General features: G+C 35.5%; 1 protein-coding gene across 1 annotated transcript in view; it reads left to right on the top strand.

The window, feature by feature from the left end:
• WDR72 (WD repeat domain 72) overlaps nt 1-23,664 on the top strand; it is a 189,508-nt gene that overhangs the window by 2,770 nt on the left and 163,074 nt on the right. The window contains exons 2-11 of the mRNA XM_068536268.1: nt 2,945-3,051; nt 8,835-8,913; nt 10,023-10,197; nt 10,860-10,936; nt 11,975-12,094; nt 13,096-13,241; nt 13,622-13,721; nt 20,098-20,242; nt 20,869-21,114; nt 22,738-22,958. Coding sequence (XP_068392369.1) covers nt 2,945-3,051; nt 8,835-8,913; nt 10,023-10,197; nt 10,860-10,936; nt 11,975-12,094; nt 13,096-13,241; nt 13,622-13,721; nt 20,098-20,242; nt 20,869-21,114; nt 22,738-22,958 — 1,416 coding nt within the window. The remainder of the gene's footprint in view (nt 1-2,944; nt 3,052-8,834; nt 8,914-10,022; nt 10,198-10,859; nt 10,937-11,974; nt 12,095-13,095; nt 13,242-13,621; nt 13,722-20,097; nt 20,243-20,868; nt 21,115-22,737; nt 22,959-23,664) is intronic.

The raw sequence follows: 23,664 nt of genomic DNA, 5'->3' as shown, positions 1-23,664 counted from the left end.
TTATCCATTCCTCAGTGGACATTTGGATTGCTTCCACCTTTTGACCATTGTGAACGATGCTGCCATGAACCTGGGTGTATAAACGTATGTTTGAGTCCCTGCTTTCACTTTTTTGGGCTGTACTCAGAAGTAGAACTGATGGATTATATGGTAGTTCTATTTTAAAATTTTTGAGGAACTTCTAAACTGTTTTCTACAGTGGCTGCACCATTTTGTATTCCCACTAGCAGTGTGCAAGTGTTCCCATTTTCTCAACATCTTCACCAACACTTGTTATTTTCTATTGCTGTTGTTGTTTTTTTAATAGCCATCCTAATCAGTAAGAAGTGTGCTTTTCAAGGGAAAGGCTTTCTGAGGGTGATGCCTGAGCTGAATTCTAAAGGATGTATCAGACTTGAACAGGAAAAGCAGGTGGGAGGAGATTGCAGACAGAATGATAAGTGTGTGTGTGGAAGGCAGGACTATTTTGCCTTCAGGGAACTGGTGAAAGCAGTGGAGCAGACCTGGAACATAAAGGGCAAATTAGAGGTGACAGGCACATCTGGAAAGGACAGAGCGGACTCAATGTGGAATCTGACATGCTGAGGAGATTAGATTTTTTTTTTTTTTTTTTAACTAGCAATCACTAACACTACGTGCTAATTAAAAGCAGTGGTAATATTAAGGGATTTTGCGGAGATGACATAATACTATTTTATTATATTTGTAATTTAGAATATCACTTGGTATTAAGGGCACATTGAAGGGAGAAGGAGATGAGGTAAGGGACAGGGACTTTGGGCAGGAGGCTTCTACAGTAATGTAGTCAGGAAAGTTCTTGACTATGAACCAAATCAGTGGCAATGGGAATGAAGAGGAGATGAAACCTGGAATGATGTTAAGAGGAGAGAATGGACAGAACTGAGAAACCAGTTGGATGTGGGCTAAAGGAGCAGGAACAGGCAAAGATACCTTCCAGATTTGGGGTTTGGGAGATGGGTAGGACTGGTAGGATGAGAGTATCATGTTTCTGTATAAGAAATAGAGACGATTAGAGAATAGGAATAGGGAGGGAAAGAAGCTGATTTAAGGTCTGTATATGGAGTATCCAAGCATTCATTAGGGGATTGAGTACACATCTCAGACTTTCCCTGTCCATGGGTGGTGGGATGGCAGGGTGCAGGGGAGCTGGAGAATAAATGTCTCCCTGTCCTGGCTGCTCATCACGTATCTAGGTTAAGCATTCTGCTTCCAGGCTCAGGGTCTGACTCTCAAAGCCCTGTGCTTTCCCCAAAACTTTGTGAGGTCTGCCAATGGGGAGCTTCTCCAAGTCCCATCCTAGGAACTTCCTCTCTTGGGCCTTTTGGTCTTGATTGCTGGCATTCATCATACCTGTGAGCATAGAAAAAGTTGAACTCTGAACATTCTCTCAGGTATATTCTCTTAGTATCAGTATGTTCTATTTTTCTTCCTGTTTTATACTCAGAAGGAAACACGACAGTGACAAAATGAAGAACAGCAATGTTGAGTAGAGAAAAAGAATAGAGGTCTTGGTCAAAATCTAGGTCTGTTATTTACCAACTCTGTAGTGTTGGGCAAATGACTTCTATTCTTCGAGCCCTAATTTCCTCAGCTTTGAAATGGGGATTAAACCCTGTTCATAGTTGCATGAGTGCCTGGAATATGGTATATGCTCATCAAGTTGTGTGTTCTTTTCCCTTTTCTATTTGTACTATGGTGGGAGTGAGGGGGACCAATGCTTCATAAAGGTGGAGCCCACGAATAGAAGTAAAGGTTTCCTGGATTTCATCATGGCAATGACTAGGTGTGATTGTAGAGGTTTTTGTTATTCTTCACAGCAGAATGTGTGATAAAATGAGGAGATTAGAGTGAATTGTCACAGCTTATTCAACTACATGTGAAGATTTAGTAGCAGAATGAAGACTTCATATGAAAGGCAATGGTGTTCTCTTCTGACATTTTGTCCCTAGTGGATTTTCTCTGGAGGAGGAGTATCTTTGATTTGCCCTGATTCATTGCTTAATTTGGTCTGTAATGTATAGGACAAGGGTTAAATTCATAGAGGTATGCTTTCCCAAGTGTGATGATAGGGAAAGATAGTATGTTGTTTTCTGAGATGGAACCTGTATTTCCCAGGAGGAAGGTAGAGAACTTGGATTGTAACTGATTAGAACCAACTGCAAAATGCTCTTTGTAGCACTAGAAATTTATTCTGATAACAGATCTTTTAAAGAAATATTTCTGATTAATATAGAAATAAGAGGAAGGCAGAGAACAATTATGTTATGAAATAATTTGTTCTTATTGTTATGGTTGGATTATGAGGAACAGACTTCTTTCACACATGAGATAATGGAAGAATTAGTCCTTGGTGTCATTTTTAAAATTCACACATAGGAGAAAAAGTTGGCATTTTGAAATGGCATTTTAACTAAGTTGGCTTAGTTAAAATTTTATTTCTAATGTTGACAAGTTAATTTTTACTATTTCTGAGGCAGGAATTCAAATAAGGCATTATAATGGTTACAAAAAGGGTAATATTTTCTCTGCATTATTTTGTAAACTCGTTTCTGAATTCTGAAATCTGCACATAAATATGCTACTATTGTTTGAGGCACATTTTGTGCATAATAAACGTCAACACTGATTTATTTGTATTCAAAACCTAGATGTTGTAAAACAGGTCCAGCAGTCATCTAGGTTTCATGACAGTTGCAAAACCAAAAACAAAAAAAAATGTGTGTAACACAGTTCCTTTACCTAGAAGTTTATTATTCTGGGGATTTTGATATGCCATATATCAGTTTTCCTGAAACTTATGTACAGCAAAAACATAATATAACAGCATTCCTAATTAGAATTATGAATAATTATATAATGTCATGTTATATTCTTCTACTAAAAAGTTTACAGCTATTTAAACACTTACCCTCATCATTTTCAGATTTCGGCCAAAGAACTTCTTTTTGGTCACTCAGCTTCAGTGACGTGTTTGGCAAGAGCGAGAGACTTCTCTAAACAGCCCTTCATAGTTAGTGCTGCTGAAAATGGGTAGGTAAGACGTGTGGAACTGTGCACCCTTTTCTGTTCCTTCTCCCTTTTTAAAAACTCTGATGGGATACAGAATTCTAGGGCTGAAGGAAACGTTAGTGATTAACATATTCCTTTTACATATAGGAAAAGTTAGATCTTGAATGGTTGAATAACTTGTGTGACAGTCCCAAGGAAAGTAATCAGTACTATGACTCTCAATCTTTAAACATCCCAACGTGTATCAGGCCTTGTGGTTGCCTCATTGTGTAAAGGATGTTGGCAAATGCCGCCTACTATAGAACTGAAAATGGAAAAGTCTGGCGCTTGTCTTTTTTCATGTAGTAACTCACTTTGAGCTATTAAGCAAATCCATGCAAGCCTTCATAGTTTTCTGAAACAATTCAGCATTTATGATCTTTATGTTGTACACTTGTCTGATATCATTTTAAAACAGAGGAGAGGACTCACTTACAATTGGGACGTGGGAGTGAGAAGGAGAAGGAACATAGTGATCTGGGTGCAGTTTCTTGGAAGGAGGTTTGTTCCAATGAAACAGAACTTAGCTGTAGGAAAAAGCCCCACTGATGGAAGAGCTACTGTGAACTACTCTGCTGATGAGATGTTTGCCAAACTACACTCAGGAATGCGGAATCCATTCAGCATGTGTTTGCGAATGAGGGATTGGGTTGCTGGTTGAAACAAGAGAATCTCCTCCTTTTTTGTTTTTAACCCAAGGAGAAATTATATGGCTTAGAATTCTGAGACCCAAAAGAAGAATGAGGAATCAAGTGTCCAACTTTTAAAAATGGAATAGTTTAACAAAATGGCTAGTGGTACAGACATCAGAGAGATACCTATTCTCATAGCTTATAGCAAAGACATAATTGTTATACTTAGAGAGATTGAACTTTGGAGGAAGCGAAAATGAAATGTCCTAGTACATTCTTTTTAAACAACTGCTTAGCTTTCGTACACTAGGGCTGCCTCGAAGCCTGCTACATAGGCTGAGATATTTATTCCCAATCTAGAGAATTTGGGGGATGGTTAGTTCTTCTGAGACTACTTGCACCGTTGATAAAATTAATAGCTGAGTGAGAAATAGATCTGAAAAGTATAACTGAGTTCTACCTTGAGGTTTTTGTCCGTAGTGGTCTAGCTCCAAAAAAGAAACTAGGGGTTAATGGACATATTCTTGATGATAGATGAATTCAGCTGTATAAGTCCTATAAATATGATTGTTAAAGAGCCAAGGAGTCTGATTGGTCTTCCTTTTCCAAGATGATTTGAATTTTCTTTGGGGTCTGACACCTTGCATCTATGAGATTCTCCTTAGGCAGTACCTACACTTTAGCTACTGCATACTTAGCAAATCCTAATTCAATCTGCTGAAACTTGTTAAAATTACTAGGCTCGACCTATTACTTCCTAAGTAACAATGATATATATATATTTTTTAGCTTTTAAAAGTCCCAGGAAGTGACCGTTGGCTTAGCATTTCTGCTTCCAACGTTATCAGATTCATGCTGATCATGACTTGCTTCCTGACTTAGTTTTTCATTTTTTTCACTTAGTATTACTTCATCTATAGGCAAAAATCCTAATATTCAGGAACCCAGTGAATTCCAGGATAAATGAAAGGAAATAAACACCTGGAACCTGATGTTGAAATGATGGAATGCCGAAGAAAAAGAGAAGAGCCTGAAAGTAGGCGATGAGAAAAAGCAGATTACTTTTAAAGGAAAGTTAATTAAACTGAGAGCTGACTTCTTAATAGTAAAATGAGAATTAGATAGCAGTGAAATATCTTTTAAAAGTTGAGAGAAAATATCTATCAACTTAGAGTTATATCTCTAGCAAAACATCTTCAAAAAATTAGGGCAAAACAGTAACATTTAAGACAAATACTGAGAGTGTTCACTGCCAACAGACCCTCTATAAATAATGAAAATTCGAAATTATGTTTTTCAGTAAGAATAATGATTTCAGAAGGAAGATCTGATGGAAGAAGGAATATTGAACAAAACCCAGCAAAGTTTTAGAAAATTTAAATAAGCACAGATTATATTACAATATTGTTTATATGTCGCTCCCATCCACCTCCCCCCCACATACACAAAATCCTAATCAACAACTGCATATCATAAGCGTAGCGATCAGACTCCGCGTGTTCTGGTGTTCTAGAGGTGGGTAAAGATGGTGATTAACCTTAGACTTTAAGCTAGATATACATGCTGACATTTCCAGGGTAGCTGCTAAGAGAACAGACAAAAGAAATAAAAATGAAAGAAACAGAATATATAACTTCCAATTTAAAAAAAGAAAAAGAATGTTGTTTAATCCAAAGGGGACAAGAATAAATGAGACAAATAGCACAAAATAAGGTAATTGAAATAAATCTGGATAAACCAGTAATCTCAATTAAGTAAAGGGACTAAGTCCATCAGATAAATTACAAAGATTGTCAGACAATTTAAAAAACAAAAACAGCATAAGGATATATAAAAATTAAAAGTAAATGGATGGAAAGAGATTTATCAGGCAAATACTAATGAAATTAATGTTAATATAGCCATTTTAGTATTATATTAATAAATATATATAGTTAATCAAACCTTAAGGCAAAAAAGGCTTGACATTGATAAAGAGAGTTATTACTATTAATAAAATTTCCAACTACCAGCAAGAGATGATACTAGAGAGATAGGCAGGCAGGCACCCAGCCTTACAGTCTTCTAGGATAGTGTTCACCAAACCTAAGCCTGCATCAGGACCATTTTCAGAGCTTGTTTAAATACAGATTTCTCGGCCCCATTCCCGGAGATACAGGTTTAGTAGGTCTGGGCTGAGGTTCAAGAACTTGCATTTCTAACATGTTCCTGGAGAGTGCTATGCTGCTGGTTTAGAGGAAAATATTTGAAATAGTGGGTACCCCACATTTGCGGCAGTGAGAGAATGTGTGAGTTCAAGAATGACTTGGGAAACTCATTGGTGATGATACCATTCATTGAGAATGAGAACAAAGGAGGGAAGGCGTTATGCCTCATTTTAAGTACGAGGAGTGTGAAGTCCTGCAAGTCATCGAGGTGGAAACATCTAATTACTAGTTGTATGTGGAAATCTAGAGTCCAGTGAATAGGTCTGGACTTCCAACATCATATAGTTGGTGCCTGCAGTCATGGGAGTAGATGACTCATCAAGAGAGAGTGTGAAATATGAGAATGTAAGAAAGCCTAAGATACTAAGGAAAACCAACATTTAAGAAATAGGCATAAGAAGATGGGAGCTTGAGAATGCCAAAGAAAACCCAAAAGTGTAACTGAAGACAAAAGTGAGTTTGAAGAATGTAATGTACTTGTAATTCAAGATGGCAAACCAAGCATTCATATGTATCTCCTTTCCCTCTAGATGCTTCATTAAAATTTGAGCAAAAGGATAACAGTGTTATAAGCACACAAATATGAGAATAAGAATAGGGCCAAGAGAAAACAGTGTACTTTTGAGAGATAGAAAGTGGATGAAAGAGTAGTGACTGATTTATGTATCCATTGAATGAATTTTTATTGAAGTGCTCAAGTGAGGATGTAGAGTTGAATAAGAAAGAAAGGCTCTTTCTCAAGGAGTTTTTAGTGGGACTATGATAATCTAATTTTATATGTTATGGATTTTTTCCTGTGTGATTTTCTTTTCATTGAAATTTAAAAATTAAGAATTTAAAAAATTTTGGAAATTGTTAAATTAATTTTTTATAATTGAAGGTGATTTAATCTATGTACAAAGTTGGGGAACAGTATTTGAAAAGAAAAAGAAGAATGTTCATTTTAATAGTTAATTTTCATGTCTTCCTATTAGATACATAACTGAGCAGTTCCAGCTAAAATGCCAATGCTACTTTTGATATACAACGAATTTGCTTTTCTTTCTTTAATAGAATTGATTGGCAAGGAGTCAGTTTTTACTATGTGATATTTTTGTATTTTTTTCCAGTTTAAGGTAGAAAATAAGATGATAAGCAAACAAACAGGGAAGGCATTAGAATCCAAGAGAGTTTAGAAACATTAGTATCACTGGGAGAGCTTTTATTGATGCCCAGGCTCCAACCTTAGAAACTGTGATTTAATTAGTCTGGCTTGATGTCTGGGTTGGGTCCCAGACATCAGTATTTTTAAAAACCTCCCTGATAAATCTAACGTAGAGCAAGAGTTTTAGAATCACTGGTTTAGAGATAGAGTTATCTAGAAACAGGTTAACTGACCAGGAGCTTTGCAAAACGCCACATGCCAGGACCCCAACACAGAGCCATGAAATTAGAATCTCTGAGGAGAAATTTTTATATATTCACAGGTGATTCTTGATGCACAGCTAGAGTTGAGAACCACGCTGATAAACTCAGATTTTTTTGTAGAGCTAAAATTTTATTTTGATGGCTGCTTAAAGTTCCTTTTCTTTACATATATATATACACACACACACACATCCTTTGAGATATATTATTTCAATTTCTACCTTTTTCCCAGTCTTATTTTTCACACACACACACACACACACACACACACACACACACACTTTCCCCCTGTTTTACTAAGTTGCATGTCTTTTCAGATTACCTCAAATCCTTTTTGGCATACAGTTGGATATAAACAGAGAGAAATAAAATCACTATGAATATTTAGTTCTATATCTAGGATATGGTTTTTCAACCTCTGCACTAATGACATTGTGGACCACGGAAGAATTCTTTGTTGTGGGGGACCATCCTGTGCGTTGTAGGATGTTTAACAGCATCCCTGGCCTTTCCCCACTAGATGCCAGTATCGTGTTCCTAGTTGTGACAACTAAAAATGTCTCTAAACATTGTCAAATGTCCTTTGTGGGGCAAAATCAGCCTAGGTTGAGAACCATTGATTTAAAGATTGATTTCCAGTGTTTGGCTAAAAATAAACCCCAAAGCCTGCAAACACCAAATGCATATAGCGTTTACCGTTATTGGTCCGTGTCTTTTGCTTCTTAATAGCAGCTCTCCCTTAAAGCCAATAAAGCTTTCATTTTTCTTCCTTGGAAAATTTTGCTTATGTGTTGAAACTGTCAAAACTGAAGAATATTATCAAACAACTCTGAAACAGCCATTCTGGTTTTTGTGAACTGAAATCATACAGATTTAAACTGCCCTATACTGGATGTATTTGTAACTGTATTTCATAACTGTATCTATATCTTTGTAACATATATGTAACCAAGTCAGAGTTTTCTAAACAATGAGAATTTTCTAACAATTTAGTGGCAAGGATGGTTTCAGGATTTCAGGAGAAGCAAAGAAATAAAGCGTATCAATGACAGACCAAATGTGGCCTCTTGGTGGCACTGTTTATTTTTACAAAAATGATACCTGAGCTCCAGAAGATGCAACACTTGATGTATTATGCTTTTCAGAATATGTAGTTTAAGTTCAATAAAATAAATCATTTTCAAGAAGATGCAGTTTCCATAGAAAGATTGTTGTACTGTCACTCTCCCAGGCTGTGATAGCTGCATCCCCACAATTTGTTGTAGGTCAGGTTGGCACTCAAGTAAGGTTTGTAGGCTGGTGGCAGGGTGTAATTACCAAAACAAAAAGACATAGATACAGCATGTCATCCCTGCTAATGACCACAACATTTTCTTGCCCAGTAATCTGTAACAAAAAGCCACATAAAATGATCAGCCTGCATTTAAGTGCAGCACTAAAGAAAAACTTGGTGGCACAAAAATTATTCCAGCCAATTGAGTGGAAATGACAGAGAATAATACAAAGTTATCTCTGCTAGGGAGATGTGTGTTTGGAATGTCACCAATGGACAGTGCGTGGAGAAGGCCACACTTCCTTACAGGCACACTGCAATCTGTGTAAGTATGTTCACTTCCTTGAGAACATCTCCAGATTCTACAGCTCCTTCAGAGCATTTGCTAAGCACACATTTAAAGACATGTCTTTAGAGGGATTATTTTCTTGAATTTTTTTTTTTGTCATTAGCATAGAATACTGTCAGTTATCATCTGTTATTTTTGGCATTTTTCTTTCCCCAAAGTAACTATTCAACCAATTGTTTTTCTTATTCTTTCTCTTATTTCTGTATCTTTCTAACAGACAAATTTGAAAAACAATTTCCTTATTTTTCCTTAGTTACACTCACAAAACACACACAATGACACGCACGTGAAATGATTCCATTTTATTGACATACAGTTTTATAAAGTAAAAAAGGTTTTTTTTTTTTTTTAGCTTCCAGTTTAAACGTTTTTTGGATGGATAGGTTCTGAATTTCTTATTTATGAAAACAGAGCAAGAGGCACAGCCTTAATCTTTATCATAACTTCCCAATATTTAAAAGAGATTCTGGCTTTTGGTATGTGGACTCCAAGCATATGTAAAATAGTCACATGATTCCACGGTACTGACACTGCTTTTTATATTGTGTGCATTGCTTTTAGCATTGATGACTTGCATTGAAACATTCATGAACTCCTTTCTGGGATCAAAACCTGAATAGCGAGAGAACTTGTCTAGGGTAGATTATATTACTCAAACTTTCATAAAAGCCATTCTCAAAATTTATTTGGCACAAAAATTCCTCAAATGCTTTTCAAACACTTTTATTTCTTCTTAAGATGTAGCAGTGTTGCTAGGGTAAGAAGCCTGGCTTTTGTTGTTTAGTTCTACATAGCATTCCAGAATTAATATAATTGTGAGCTTTCCATGACTTGGAATAAGATTAGTTCTTCCCAAAAGAGCCCCCTTCTCCAGAAAAATGACGAAATGCAAGTCAGATAAATGGCAAAATTAACACTTCAGAAGTGTAGAATAATTGAACTAAAAGAAATTTTAGTTGTTATTTAGCCTAATACCTTAGTTGAATAGATGATAAAATTAAAAGCCAGAGAAGTCTTCACCGCAGCCAAAATTACATTAATTGCTAGTGATAATTAAACTTTTGCTTTGAATTCAATTTGCATAGTATTACCACTGCTCATTCCAGATGATAGGAGAAGGCTGGCTTCTGTGTTGTGGAGAATATCAAGATGTTCTTATAATTGATGCCAAAAGTTTGGTTATTATTCACACTTTCATATCATCTCAGTCTCCGGATTGGATCAACTGCATGTGCATTGTTCACTCCATGAGAATTCAAGGTAAGAGTTAGGTATTATCTAACACTAGGGATTGCGTATAAAAATATCACCTTTGAATTATTTGTTAAATTACTGGGCAAGAGTTCAGAATGCTTCTTTATGTTTACCTACTGGTAGGGATAGCTCTCTAAGCCAGATCAAGAAAAACTGAGAACATCCATCCCAGTGGTTCAAATCACTGGAAAGTCAGCAAGAGGTCATAAGGAAGTGGAAAGAGGAGACACTGTGTTTCCATGACCCAGTTCTGCTTTGATACATTTTAAGAGTGACAAGCAGGCGTTTGTTGTGGATTAACAGGACTCTTGGATTTGCCCTGCTGTATCTTCTGGATGTAGTGATGAAGAGAATTCAGTTCCTGTAATGAGGGAAGGCTGGCTCCTTACTTATTTCTGAAATAGGAAGGTGTAATTAGTATTGCCAGCGTGATGGTTTGCAATGTGGTTCTCCTTTTAGTGGTGCTCTCCTTTTACATGGGAGTCACTTTGAAATTGCAAAACAAATTTAGAATGTGATCTAAAATGTTTACTTTTTTAATTAAAAAAAACAGCTGAGTATTTTCTACCTACATGCCCTGCATAATCCTTAAATGACTGTGAAATGATCTTTAGAGCAACCAGTTATAACAGTGGTCAGCTTATATATGACCTTTGTTGTTTTTACAGAAGATTCTCTCTTGGTAGTGTCAGTAGCTGGTGAGCTCAAAGTATGGGATCTCTCTTCATCTATCAACAGCATTCAGGTTGGCTTGTGAAACTATCCTTTATTCTCCAATTTCAAGCATATGTATTGATATTTTTTAAATTATAAGAGTGTTACATTCTCATTGTTAAAAGTCCAAATAATGTATAAGTATATAAGTTTTACGTCCATGTACTTTTTCCTTATCTCTGTTCCAAGTTGTGAGCATTGGTAACAATTGCATGGTACCTTTCCAACCTTTTCTCTGTATGTATACAAATGTTTTTATCTACACGCACATGCGCGCGCGCACACACACACAAACATTGATTATATTTTAATTAAAAAAATCCATCGTGGAATATTTCCCTGTCCCTTACAGCAGAAGACCCCATTTCTTCTGGCTCTTTGTGAGCTGTGGCAATGGGGGTAACATACACTGGGAGTCCAGTATGTTCACCTGCTGCCTGGCATCAGGCTACAAGTCGAAGTGATGGACAAAAGAACAGTCATAGAATTTGTGCGGTTGACAGAACTGTTTCAACTGCCCCATACTCTGGACTATCCTTCAGAATTTCTTGGTTGGGAAAACCTGGGAATTGTGTTGGCATACTGAGCCCAAAAAACACACACCCAGCGTTATCAGAAACTTATTGAGAACATAGTATTCCAGGTGTTCTGTGCTGGCTACGCTTCTGTCTTTTCAAAACATTTTGTTTGTTTTTCTATTTTAGCAATTAAGATACCGCAAGGGTTTTTTAAAAGATTATTTTACTTTTTTTTTGTTTTATCTTTCTGCCATATCTGAAAGTCAGTAACTTATTCATATCTTTATATTCTCAGTATCCTGCAGCAAATTTCCTGACAGAATGTTTGTTGAATGATTGTATATAATGAATTCTTGAATTCAAGTGGGTTTCCTTTTCATGGTTTCTTTTGCAAAGTAACTTCCTTAGTTCAGAAAACTCAAAAGGAAAATTGGGTGCTTTTTTATAATAACAGTGTGATCTACTTCAGGTTTAGAGGGGAGGAGTCTTCTCATACAGTTTTATATAAATTAACTAGAACTAGTACTAAAATGTTTTTATTCCTTTTGAAGGAAAAGCAAGATGTTTATGAAAAGGAATCCAAATTTCTTAATTCCCTGAACTGCCGGACAATACGATTTTGCACGTATACAGAGAGACTTCTACTGGTGGTATTTTCTAAATGTTGGAAGGTATTATAAAATAACATAATAAGTACCAGTGATACACAAATGTAATTTGATTTTTATCTTGTTCAGTGCAACAATTGTAAGAATATGTTTTAAATATGATACAAACTTTTTATAATATTATTACCACAGCAGGAAATTACTTGTCTTTTATGACTGACTTTTATCAGTTTTCCTCTCACTACACTGGGTAATTTTGCTTCCCAGGATATTGTATATATAAAGTATACCCTAATTTTATTAATAACAAACTATTATAATAGTGAGCATTTGTCTCAGTTTATTTTAAAGAGTTGATGCCTGCACTTTATAGTTAAAAAGAAAACTAATACTTTTCACCTACATACATTGGTCTTATTTTTATACTTTTTTTCTTTTTCTGCTTTGTCACTACATTTGTTTTTAGGGACTATATACATTCTTTTCTTGTGAATATATTCACTGACATCTCCAAGAAGAAAGGAAAGCTAAGTTACTACCATTTGATAGCATCCTTTTTTTCTCTGATGTTTCATATACTTGGCTCAGTTAACAAAACTATATTGTCTTACTTAAAGGCTTATAATATATTTTTGAACTAAAAGGTAAAGTAGATGGTTCAACACGTACTTTAGAATTTCTACTGTATCAACTTCTTTTGTGTGTAATAAATTTTTCAAATGTTCAGGTATGACTCTCCATATGGAAAGAATAAAATTGCATAGAAAATTTGGGATTTTTGGTCTCTGTGCTTAATGGGCACATTCTGGAATGATACTGTCAGATAGTTTGTCCACTGAAACCTACCTAGGATAAATGTGAAAAAATAAGTACTAGTGAAATATTATCTTGGTCCATGAGTATAGTGTGGCCTGTTATGATACTTAATACTTCATATTAATAATTAATATGTTGTTGCATTAACACTGTTATCTAAATAGTCTTGATAAGCATAATTTATCTTTCTCCTTGGTAGATTAGATTGGAAGCTTCTGTTAATGGGCATCATTCCTTCTGTGTTTTAGGTTTACGATTATTGTGATTTTTCTCTTCTTTGGACTGAAGTTAGCGGGAGCGGGCAGTTCTTTGCTGGTGGAGAGGTGCTTGCTGCTCACAGAATCATCGTCTGGACAGAAGATGGTCACAGTTATATCTATCAGCTGCTGAACAGGTGGGCTCAGATGGGAGCAGCATACAAAACATTCAGGTAGAAAATGAACTTTGGGAGGTTTATTATGGAAAAATCCCCACATGCTGCCCATGATCAAAAACCAGAACAAAACAACTTTGGCACTAGAAGATTTACTCTGGGCTTGGTAGGCTTCAGCCTTTGTATAAAACAGCAGGGGACGAAGGAATGAGATTAACCATGTATAACTTGTACAGCTGGTGCTGGGTTTTCAAAAAGTCACTTGTAATTATTAACCCAACAATTTCTAACTAGAGTTTAGAAACTTGAATGGTACCATCCGGCTTTTGAAAGTGGGAGGGGAAAACACGAATAAAGAACCCCAAAGTTCTAAACTTTGCTTTTTATTTTTCACTATGCAGTGGGCTTTCAAAAAGCATATACCCTGCTGATGGAAGAGTGCTTAAAGAGACCATTTATCCTCATTTACTGTGCTCTACTTCTGTGCAGGAAAATAAGGTAATGCAAGAAAAGAATGACTGCCTCAAAGCTGGTTTCACTCCACTTCTCAGATAAGTGTTGCTTTGTCTGTAACAGAGTCTGGCTTGAAAAAATTGAATTGAAGAATCACATCAAGTTGTTAACGAGAAAATTAAATGTAATTGTTAATGGCTACTGAAGAAAACTTGGCCTTTAGAAAAGCTATTTTTTAAGTCTGCTTAACTAAACAATACATATTTATTATGGAATAATTATAAATGATAAAAAAGGGAGAATTAAAATTTCTAATTTTACCGCCATAAATATTCACTATGAATATTTTTATTTTTCGTATTTACTTATTTTAATTGGAAAATGTTCAAATATTTGAAAGGTTGTAAGAATAGTACAATGACCAGTCATATACCCTTTACCTAGATTCACCAATTGTCAACATTTGCCGTATTTATTTCCTCTCCCTCTCTCATTCTCTCTTTCTCTCTTCTCTCTCTCCCCCACCATATATATATATACATACACATTTTTTCCACTGACCTTTCTAATAGATAGTTTGATACAAAGTTATTAACATTTTGATGTATCTACTTCAATTTTAAACTTTATCAAATGGCTTATATCCTGCTTTTTTTTTATTCTTAAGGAAGCTGTATATTGAGATCATTTTCACATGCATTTAGCTATTCTTCTGAATAAATGTTCTTGTTAAAACAAATACAATTATGATTCCTGGCAGAGAGTTGAGGATGTAATTGTGGGTTTTCACTTGACTGAGTTATATCTTTGACACTCTATGAAGCCTGAAAATTTAAGCAGTTAGTTTACTTTAGTGTCAATGAAAGTGGTTTTTTTTTTTTTACCTATTGGACTTAGTCATCAGTTAATTATCCAAAAAGGTATTTCATGGAGAATGGAGGAGTTTTGAATTACTGATGTGTCAAACAACGAAGTATGTTACTTTTTACAGTGATGGTTTGCTTAATTAGGCAGCATAGCTGCTGCAAATCATATGGTTCAGTATCATCTCTTTAACATATCTGTGAGGTTTTGTTGCAAAAACTTGATTAAGACTGTCAGCCAAAAATTGGAACTTCAAGTGCCACTAGGGCAAAGGCAAACTTTAGAGTTATGGTGTGGAACACTATTTCTAAAGTCATTCGTGGGTTGCAATAGAGCCTTGTTTCGCTGTTGATCACAAAAGCTTTCTTGTGGCTTACTCAGAAAGGCATTTTAAGTTATTTTTTAAAGGACTTTCCCTTTTCTTCCTTTTTAGCTCCCGAATGCATTTTTACAAAGCAGTTTGCCCTAAAAGCTAGATATAAGAAATATCCTTTAGGAGCTTCTAGTCTACTGCAAATATCAACGCTATACATAACTATGAGGAAAAAGAACAGCGATTACAAATTAACTTAAAAAAATACTAATCTTATGGGAAGCCACCTTGCTTTGTGTCTCAAAAGGTGAAAGCATAGATTTGTGAGTCTTCTGTCGATGTATAATTCTTGTTTAGACAACCACAGTTGTTTCTGTATCTTAAAAGTGGGAAGTACTTGGAAACCAGTGAAAATGAATAGAATAATCTGAAACAAAAAGAAGCTGGTCTACTCATCTGTAGACCTTTGCTTGCCCTTTATCCGGCCAAGAAACTAAATTCAGACGTTGTTCTCCCTATTCAAAACATCACCAAGGGCTTCCCTGGTGGCGCAGTGGTTGAGAATCTGCCTGCCAATGAAGGGGACACGGGTTCGAGCCCTGGTCTGGGAAGATCCCACATGCCACGGAGCAACTGGGCCCGTGAGCCACAATTACTGAGCCTGCGCGTCTGGAGCCCGTGCTCCGCAACAAGAGAGGCCGCGATGGTGAGAGGCCCGCGCACCGCGATGAAGAGTGGCCCCCGCTCGCCGCAACAAGAGAAAGCCCTCGCACAGAAACGAAGACCCAACACAGTTAAAAATAAATAAATTAATTAAAAAAAAATCACCAATATTCACTAAATATAAGACTTCTTATTGTTTCGTGCAGTTACAAGGTAATGAAATCATTTTCATGGCGTAGGGAGGTGAGTTTGATAGATACAATGAACTTAGAGAAGCATGCTCTGTAAACATGTTTTTTGGAGTGATGCCATAGAATTAAATCCCAGTGTGTGACAGTAACATGTTCTCATGTGATGCTAGGAACTTACCTGCTGATGGAGTTGTAGTAGCAAAAATGGGGACTCCTCCTTCATTCCAACAGCTTTAGGAAAGTCTCCCTAGCTTGAAGTCATGGCTGATGATCACTGAAACTTGTGGTAGGGGTCCTGGCTGCTGAGGCGAGGAACTGGGCTTCCCAGGGTCTTAGCTGTGGAGTAAGATTGCAGTGTTGAGGTGGGAGTAGATGGGATAGAAACAGCCTGAGGATTGCAGATGAGGAATTTGGATGCATGAACTAAGAATAATGACAATGACAATGATGATGGGTAACTTATTTTTTTCAGTCCTTATTATTGTTAAACATACGCACTGCCTTATTTACATGAGTTTCCACCATGACCCCATTTTGAAACTGATGTTCAGGAAGGTTAATTCCCAGGATTTGAACCTAGGCAGTTTGGCCCCAGAGTCTGGGAATGGACTTTGGAGTGAATTTCTCATTTGTTTTGAGAATGGATAATAAGAATCGTTACTGCTTATTGAGTATGTCCCAAATGCCTGGCACCATACTAAGCACATTACCTTTATCAACTCATTAATCCTGACACTAATCCCGTATAGTAGGTGCTTTTATTTATTAGCCTTCTTTCACAGTTAGAGAAAATGAGATATAGAGAGGTTAAGTAAATTGCCTAAATCAAGTAATTGGCTCTTTTAATAAAGTTAGTATGTGCTAAAACCAGGATTTGAATCCAGGCAGTTAGCACAAGATAATTCACTGTTTTGTTTTGTTTTCTTTTTTTAGAGTCTTTTTTTTTTAACATCATTATTAGAGTATAATTGCTTTACAATGTTGTGTCAGTTTCTGCTGTATAACAAAGTGAATCAGCTATATGTATACATATATGCCAATATCCCCTCCCTCTTGCGTCTCCCTCCCACCCTCCCTATCCCACCCCTCTAGGTGGTCACAAAGCACCAAGCTGATCTCCCTGTGCTATGCAGCTGTTTCCCACTAGCTATCTATTTTACATTTGGTAGTGTATATATGTCAATGCTACTCTCTCACTTCGTCCCAGCTTATCCTTCCCCCTCCCTGTGTCCTCAAGTCCATTCTCTATGTCTGCGTCTTTATTCCTGTCCTGCCCCTAGGTTCATCAGAACCATTTTTTTTTTTTTTTTTTTTTTTTAGATTTCATATATATGTATTAGCATATGGTATTTTTCTCTTTCTGACTTACTTCACTCTGTATGACAGACTCTAGGTCCATCCACCTCACTATAAATAACTCAATTTCATTTCTTTTTATGGATGAGTAATATTCCATTGTATATATGTGCCACATCTTCTTTATCCATTCATCTGTCAATGGACGCTGAGGTTGCTTCCATGTCCTGGCTATTGTAAATAGTGCTATGAACATCGGGGTGCATGTGTCTTTTTGAATTACGGCTTTCTCAGGGTATTTGCCCAGTAGTGGGATTGCTGGGTCATATGGTAGTTCTATTTTTAGTTTTTTAAGGAACCTCCATACTGTTCTCCATAGTTGCTGTACCAATTTACATTCCCACCAACGGAGCAAGAGGGTTCCCTTTTCTCCACACCTCCTCCAGCATTTATTGTTTGTAGATATTTTGTTGATGGCCATTCTGACTGGTGTGAGGTGATACCTCATTGTAGTTTTGATTTGCATTTCTTTAATGATTAGTGATGTTGAGTATCCCTTCATGTGGTTGTTGGTCATCTGTATATCTTCTTTGGAGAAATGTCTATGTAGGTCTTCTGCCCATTTTGGATTGGGTTGTTTGTTTTTTTGATATTGAGCTGCATGTGCTGCTTATATATTTTGGAGATTAATCCTTTGTCAGTTTCTTCATTTGCAAATATTTTCTCCCATTCTGCGGGTTGTCTTTTCATCTTGTTTATGGTTTCCTTTGCTGTGCAAAAGCTTTTAAGTTTCATTAGGTCTTGAGAAAGAAAAACAGAGCTGGAGGAATCAGGCTCCCTGACTTCAGACTGTACTACAAAGCTACAGTAATCAAGACAGTATGGTACTGGCACAAAAACAGAAATATAGATCAATGGAACAGGATAGAAAGCCCAGAGATAAACCCACGCACATATGGTCACCTTATCTTTGATAAAGGAGGCAAGAATATACAGTGGAGAAAAGACAGTCTCTTCAATAAGTGGTGCTGGGAAAACTGGACAGCTACATGTAAAAGAATAAAATTAGAACACTCCCTAACACCATACACAAAAATAAACCTAAAATGGATTAAAGACTTAAATGTAAGACCATATAAAACTCTTAGAGGAAAACATAGACAGAACACTCTTTGACATAAATCACAGCAAGATCCTTTTTGACCCACGCCCTAGAGAAATGGAAGTAACAACAAAAATAAACAAATGGGACCTAATGAAACTTAATTCACTGTTAATGACTATTTTAATACCTCTTGGAGGATGGGTACTTCTTGTGATGGGTACTGGGTACTGTGACGAAAAATCAGAATCACATGATAAGGGGCTTTGAGGGAGTTTTCATGTGAACTAGAGAGGAAACTACTGGAAAGGAGGAGGATTGAGGTGTCAAGGAGTGGGTGTGAGCAAGTGAGGAATGGTAGTACAGAAGTGAGTGTAGAGGGAGTAACAGCGTCTGGGGAGCATTGGCTGTAGGGGCAGCACATTTTGCTGGGAGGGAGGAGATGTGCTGCGACCAACTTCAGTAACCACCCAGCCTCTCTGGAGCGTCATTCTCATATCAAAATCATGAGAGAGTTGGGCTACTCAATTTTAAGGTTCCCAAAGGTTGAGAGAGTTTGAGAAGCCAATCTAACCAAGTTTTATTGTACCATTTCTAACACCTACAAAAATGGTGGCCTTGAGAAGTATAAGACCCCAAAGTGCCTTCTGAATCTTTAAAAAAAAAAAAATTATTCCGAGAACTCACTTCACTGGAACTGTTTTTCTTCAATGCTCTCATTTCTTGGGACTATAGAGGATTACATATCTTGGTCTTGAATTAGTTTCTTCTTCTCCTCTCGTCTTAGTTTCCTTATCTCTATAACAGAAATAATAATAATGCTTATTTACTATGTAGCTTTGTTGTAAGGATTAAATGTAGCAATACTTGGGCCCTTAATATTCTCTAGAGATACATTATAGAATTTTTCCACTAAAATAACTAAGTCTGGACCTTCAAACATGTGTTTTCTGACTAGAAACTATCACTTTCTTAGACTTCTTTAATTCTAGCACCAGCAGTTGGCTTTCTTTTCAGGGTGCCTTTTATTTGTACATCAAAAGAGGTTTTGTTTTTGTTTTTCTAATCACTTAATCATTTTGATCCCTTGTGTGTAATCTCTATATACAGGTCTGCCCAAAGAACCTCTACACTGCACTGAGGTACTAGGGAGATTCTGGACCCATTCACTAGTGAAAGTGTATCTTTAAGAGCTCTGGTACCCAATATTCATACTGTGCCTCAACAAAACTATATCTTTATATATATGTAAATATACTTATGTTAATTATAACTTATACATTTATTTTTACTAGTATATATCTATCTATATAAGTTATGAATTCATTTTTCTTTGTGGCCTTTTGGGAAGTTTGAAATCAAGTATGTTAAATCTGAAAAATGGTCAAAAGAAAGTAGAAAGCATAATAATACCACAAAATTACCACACAAATATTAGTTGTTGCTATTTTAACTGACAATTGGAACTGAAGGGATCATAAAGAAATCAGACCTCCTCAGTGGACAGTAGAGCACTGTCATCAAGACGTGGGCTCTTGAGTCAGAATTACTGGACTCAAAAGCCCACTGCCATCTATATCACCTTAGATAAATTAACCTCTTCCCTCTCAGATTATTCATCTGTAAAATGAAGACAATGATAGTACCAACTTCACAGGATTATTGTGTGGACTACTTAACTGAATACATGCAACGACCCTAACAGTATATGTAATACATACACTGAACATGTTCAATAAATGTTAGCTATTCTTATTAACTCTCTGAAGTCTAGCTGATGACTTTGCTTCTTATTTCATAAAAACTTTTTTTGTTTTGAGTAAGAGGACTATTTCACTTAATTTACTTGAAATTTTTTAAACAGTGGGAAATAAATGGAAATAATTTAGTTCATCTATGAAGTCTTGTTCCTTCATTTAAAAACAGTGGCTGCCATTATATAGATTATTTTTAAAGAGATTTTTTCTACATAAATGCTAACTTTTTTATTTGGACCAGAGCCTTCCCTTTGTTATGGGCTACATGAATGAAAGGAAAGAGCCTTTTTATAAGGTACTTTTCTCTGGAGAAGTCTCAGGAAGAATTACTTTGTGGCACATCCCTGATGTTCCTGTATCCAAGTTTGATGGTTCTCCTAAAGGTAAGACAATTTCAATGTCTAATCACATGTCTTCTGAGAACTACTTTATAATTAACTCAGTGTTGTTTTTTTTTTTTTAAGTTGAGTAATATGAGTCAATAAACAAGAAAAAGTTCTCATGTACCACTATGCATTAGATGCTAACATAAAAGTAGGTATAAACATGATGCTTATAGATCTTATACAACAATGCAACAAGTATAATTCAAATTAACATCAACTTAACATGAATGTTTTATTGACTTGAAATGAATGTTGGCAATATGAATATAGGATAGACTGATAGACCACATTCATATTTTTGAATTCATCATGTCCATATCCTGTACCCCTTTTCAACCAATTTCTCTATTCGAAAGAGTTTCTCCATTCTTTTCAGTTGACTTAAGTCTAAAATGAATGCACTAATACACATCTATTCTTCCGAGGCTCCTTGAGGGAGAATCAATAAAATAGCATTTGGAGTGAAAGCAATGGATGGCAGAAGAACTTTTCTGCCTATAGCATACTGTTAGGATGGCAAAAGAGTCTCTATGTTCCGCAAGGTATGGTGCCTTGATAATATTTTCTATATCTATGATGAATTTATAAACCAAATTTTCCCTTTTTGTGTGTTTTCCTTTTAGAGATACCAATAACTACCACCTGGACCCTTCAAGATAATTTTGATAAGCATCATACCATGTCACAAAGTATTATTGACTACTTCTCTGGGTTTAGAGATGAGAATGGAATTGCGGTTGTCACTTCATCAGAGTATGTTCCAAGTCTTGATAAACTAATATGTGGCTGTGAAGATGGGACAATTTTCATTACACAGGCTTTGAATGCTGCCAAAGCAGGACTTCTAGAAGGCGGTTCTTTACTAAAAGGTCAGTGAATTTTATTTGACCCTATTTATTTAATTTACCTAAGCTTCAACTTTAATAAGCTATACTAAGAAGATTGCTGAAGCTTAAGAAAATTGCAGGCATTTGCTAATAAATTTGTGCATGTTTTAATGTTAAAGTAAAACGCACATATAGGTTTTTTTTTAAAGCCAAACAGAAGGTTATACAATGAGAAATACATTTCTCTCCTTCTTTGATCTTCCAGGAAGATCACCAAAGGCAAGTACTAGTAAGTTTCTTTATACACTTTTTGAAATTTCCTATGCATATATAAGCATATAACAAAAGAGCAGTATACATTCTTTTAATTATATTATAAAAATAGAACCACATTCTACACACTTTACTAAAATGTCCTTAAATCTTAATAAAATATTTTGGAGCACATTCTTTATGACTTCATTTTAAATGATTAATAATGATTGAATTCTAATTTAAAAAATCTCCTATGATGGGTGTTCAAGTTTTTTCTCATCTTTGGCTACTATAGACAACGCAGAATTAACTATCTTTGCACATACATGTAGGTATATGTATAGTATTAATTTCCAGGAGTAGAATTACTAGATCAACCTTTATGTGTATTTTTAATTTTGAAAATATATCTTAAAATGTTCTCCAAAGTACATCAATATACATGTGTGTCCACTAACACAGATGTATGAGAATGCCTTTTCCCCCAGCCTTAGCCAACTTACTGTGCTATTCAATTTTTTAATATTTGCCAATCAGGAGAAAGTGGTATCTTCTTGTTTTAATTTTTAATTTTTTTGGTAATGAAATGTATATGTGTTCTTATATATCTTTGTGCATTGCAACAGCAAAAATCTCTTAAATAAAGACCATTATGCGGTAAGTTGTCTTATGTAAAGGAAAGAAATATAGGAGGTGATTGAGATTTGGGGCTGTGTAGGTAAATTTGTATACCACTTTTCATTGTATGGACCCTACTAGACTACAAGGTCCTGACAGACCAAATATCAATTAAAAAAATAAAAACCAAAACTTGTTACATTGCCTATTGCTGTTCTCAGCTTACTTTGGCTACTACTAAATGTTCTAACTTTTCAGTGATTCAGTGATTGACTGAAATAGAGGAGTGAGTAGCAATAAAGCGAGGAGAGGTAATACACCACTTTACATCTCAATGGCTGCTGTTAAAAGTTAGTAAAAAAGCTTAAGACCTTAGCATATTTTATCTAGGCTGATTTATCTTATCCTGAAAACAAGCAGACACCTACATTTGATCTTTAGCATCTGAATTAATATTAATTAATATTTTGTAGAGACAAAATGTATAAATTGTTCACTCTTTTAGAACAGAGTTTGCTATTTCATGGCACTGGAATTGGTAACTTGCTAACATCCTTAAAGAATAGACTTTGAACAACCAGATTTAGTGCTCCATCAAAAGCATGACCTGGCTTATAATGAGGCACTTGCCTTTTGAGAGAATCCATGGGTTGTTCATTAATTTTCTTAGTCAACTGCCTACCTTTAATTATATGTAGTTTCCTTACATTAAAAATTTATAAAAGAAAATCTCAGGACTATTTCTTGAACAAAAATAACTTTTTTATCATTTGGTGTTTGGTTGTTTTCCAGGTTCCCTTCCTCAGAAAGTTCTCAAAGGCCATCACCACAGTGTTACTTCCTTGCTTTATCCCCATGGTCTCTCTTCAAAATTAGACCAAAGTTGGCTGGTATCTGGGGACCAGGACTCATGGGTCATCTTGTGGGATATCTTTACTGAAGAAATTTTGCATAAATTCTTTTTGCAAGCTGGTTTAGTAATGAGTCTTTTGATGTCACCAGAGAATTTCAAAGTAAGTTAAGATAAAGAGTGAAACATAACACATAAATTTAAGTTATACATATAACATTTCAGAATGTTTAAAAAAAGTAAGGAAAAATAACCCATATTTCCACAGAAAAGAAAAAAAACCCCATAATACAACTGGATGATTTTTATGAATTCCTTTCTTATGTTTTATGCATTTTATTATTTTTACAGCTTATACAGATAATTTGGTTCTAAAGCACAGGTCTCATCAATTCTTGGCTTTACAAAAGTCAGTTAATTCTCTTTAAGTACTTATACGTTTGTTCTTTTTTTTTTCCTAGTTCTACATCTTAATTTTTAATGGAATTTTCTTTTTAAATAAAAGTAATGGACACTCAATGGAAAAATAAATATGTAGGAACTGTAAATTAAAATTAACTTTTGCCTTCAACGATTTAATAATAATAATGATAGTTACACTTTCTTTTTCTTAAATAGATTTTTGTTTACTCTTTCATTTATTTAACAAATGACGAGCCTTAACAAATTTACGAGCATCTACCTTGCGCTGAGAAAAGGAAATACTTTCAGGTATAATTTTCTCATGTAATGTCAGCTTAAATTCAGCTTTCATAAAGCTGATATCTTTGATAAAATATGAACAGCCAAGTTTTGAGTTTTCTGAGTTTATAAGTTAGTTGATTGACTTGTAAAAATTATTTCTCCATACTAATGTTATGAAAAATCAG

This window comes from Eschrichtius robustus, chromosome 1, assembly GCF_028021215.1.
Source record: "Eschrichtius robustus isolate mEscRob2 chromosome 1, mEscRob2.pri, whole genome shotgun sequence".
NCBI classification, from domain to species: Eukaryota; Metazoa; Chordata; class Mammalia; order Artiodactyla; family Eschrichtiidae; genus Eschrichtius; species Eschrichtius robustus.
The sequence above is the reverse complement of the archived record's forward strand: the minus strand, read 5'-3'. Positions and strand labels throughout refer to the sequence as shown.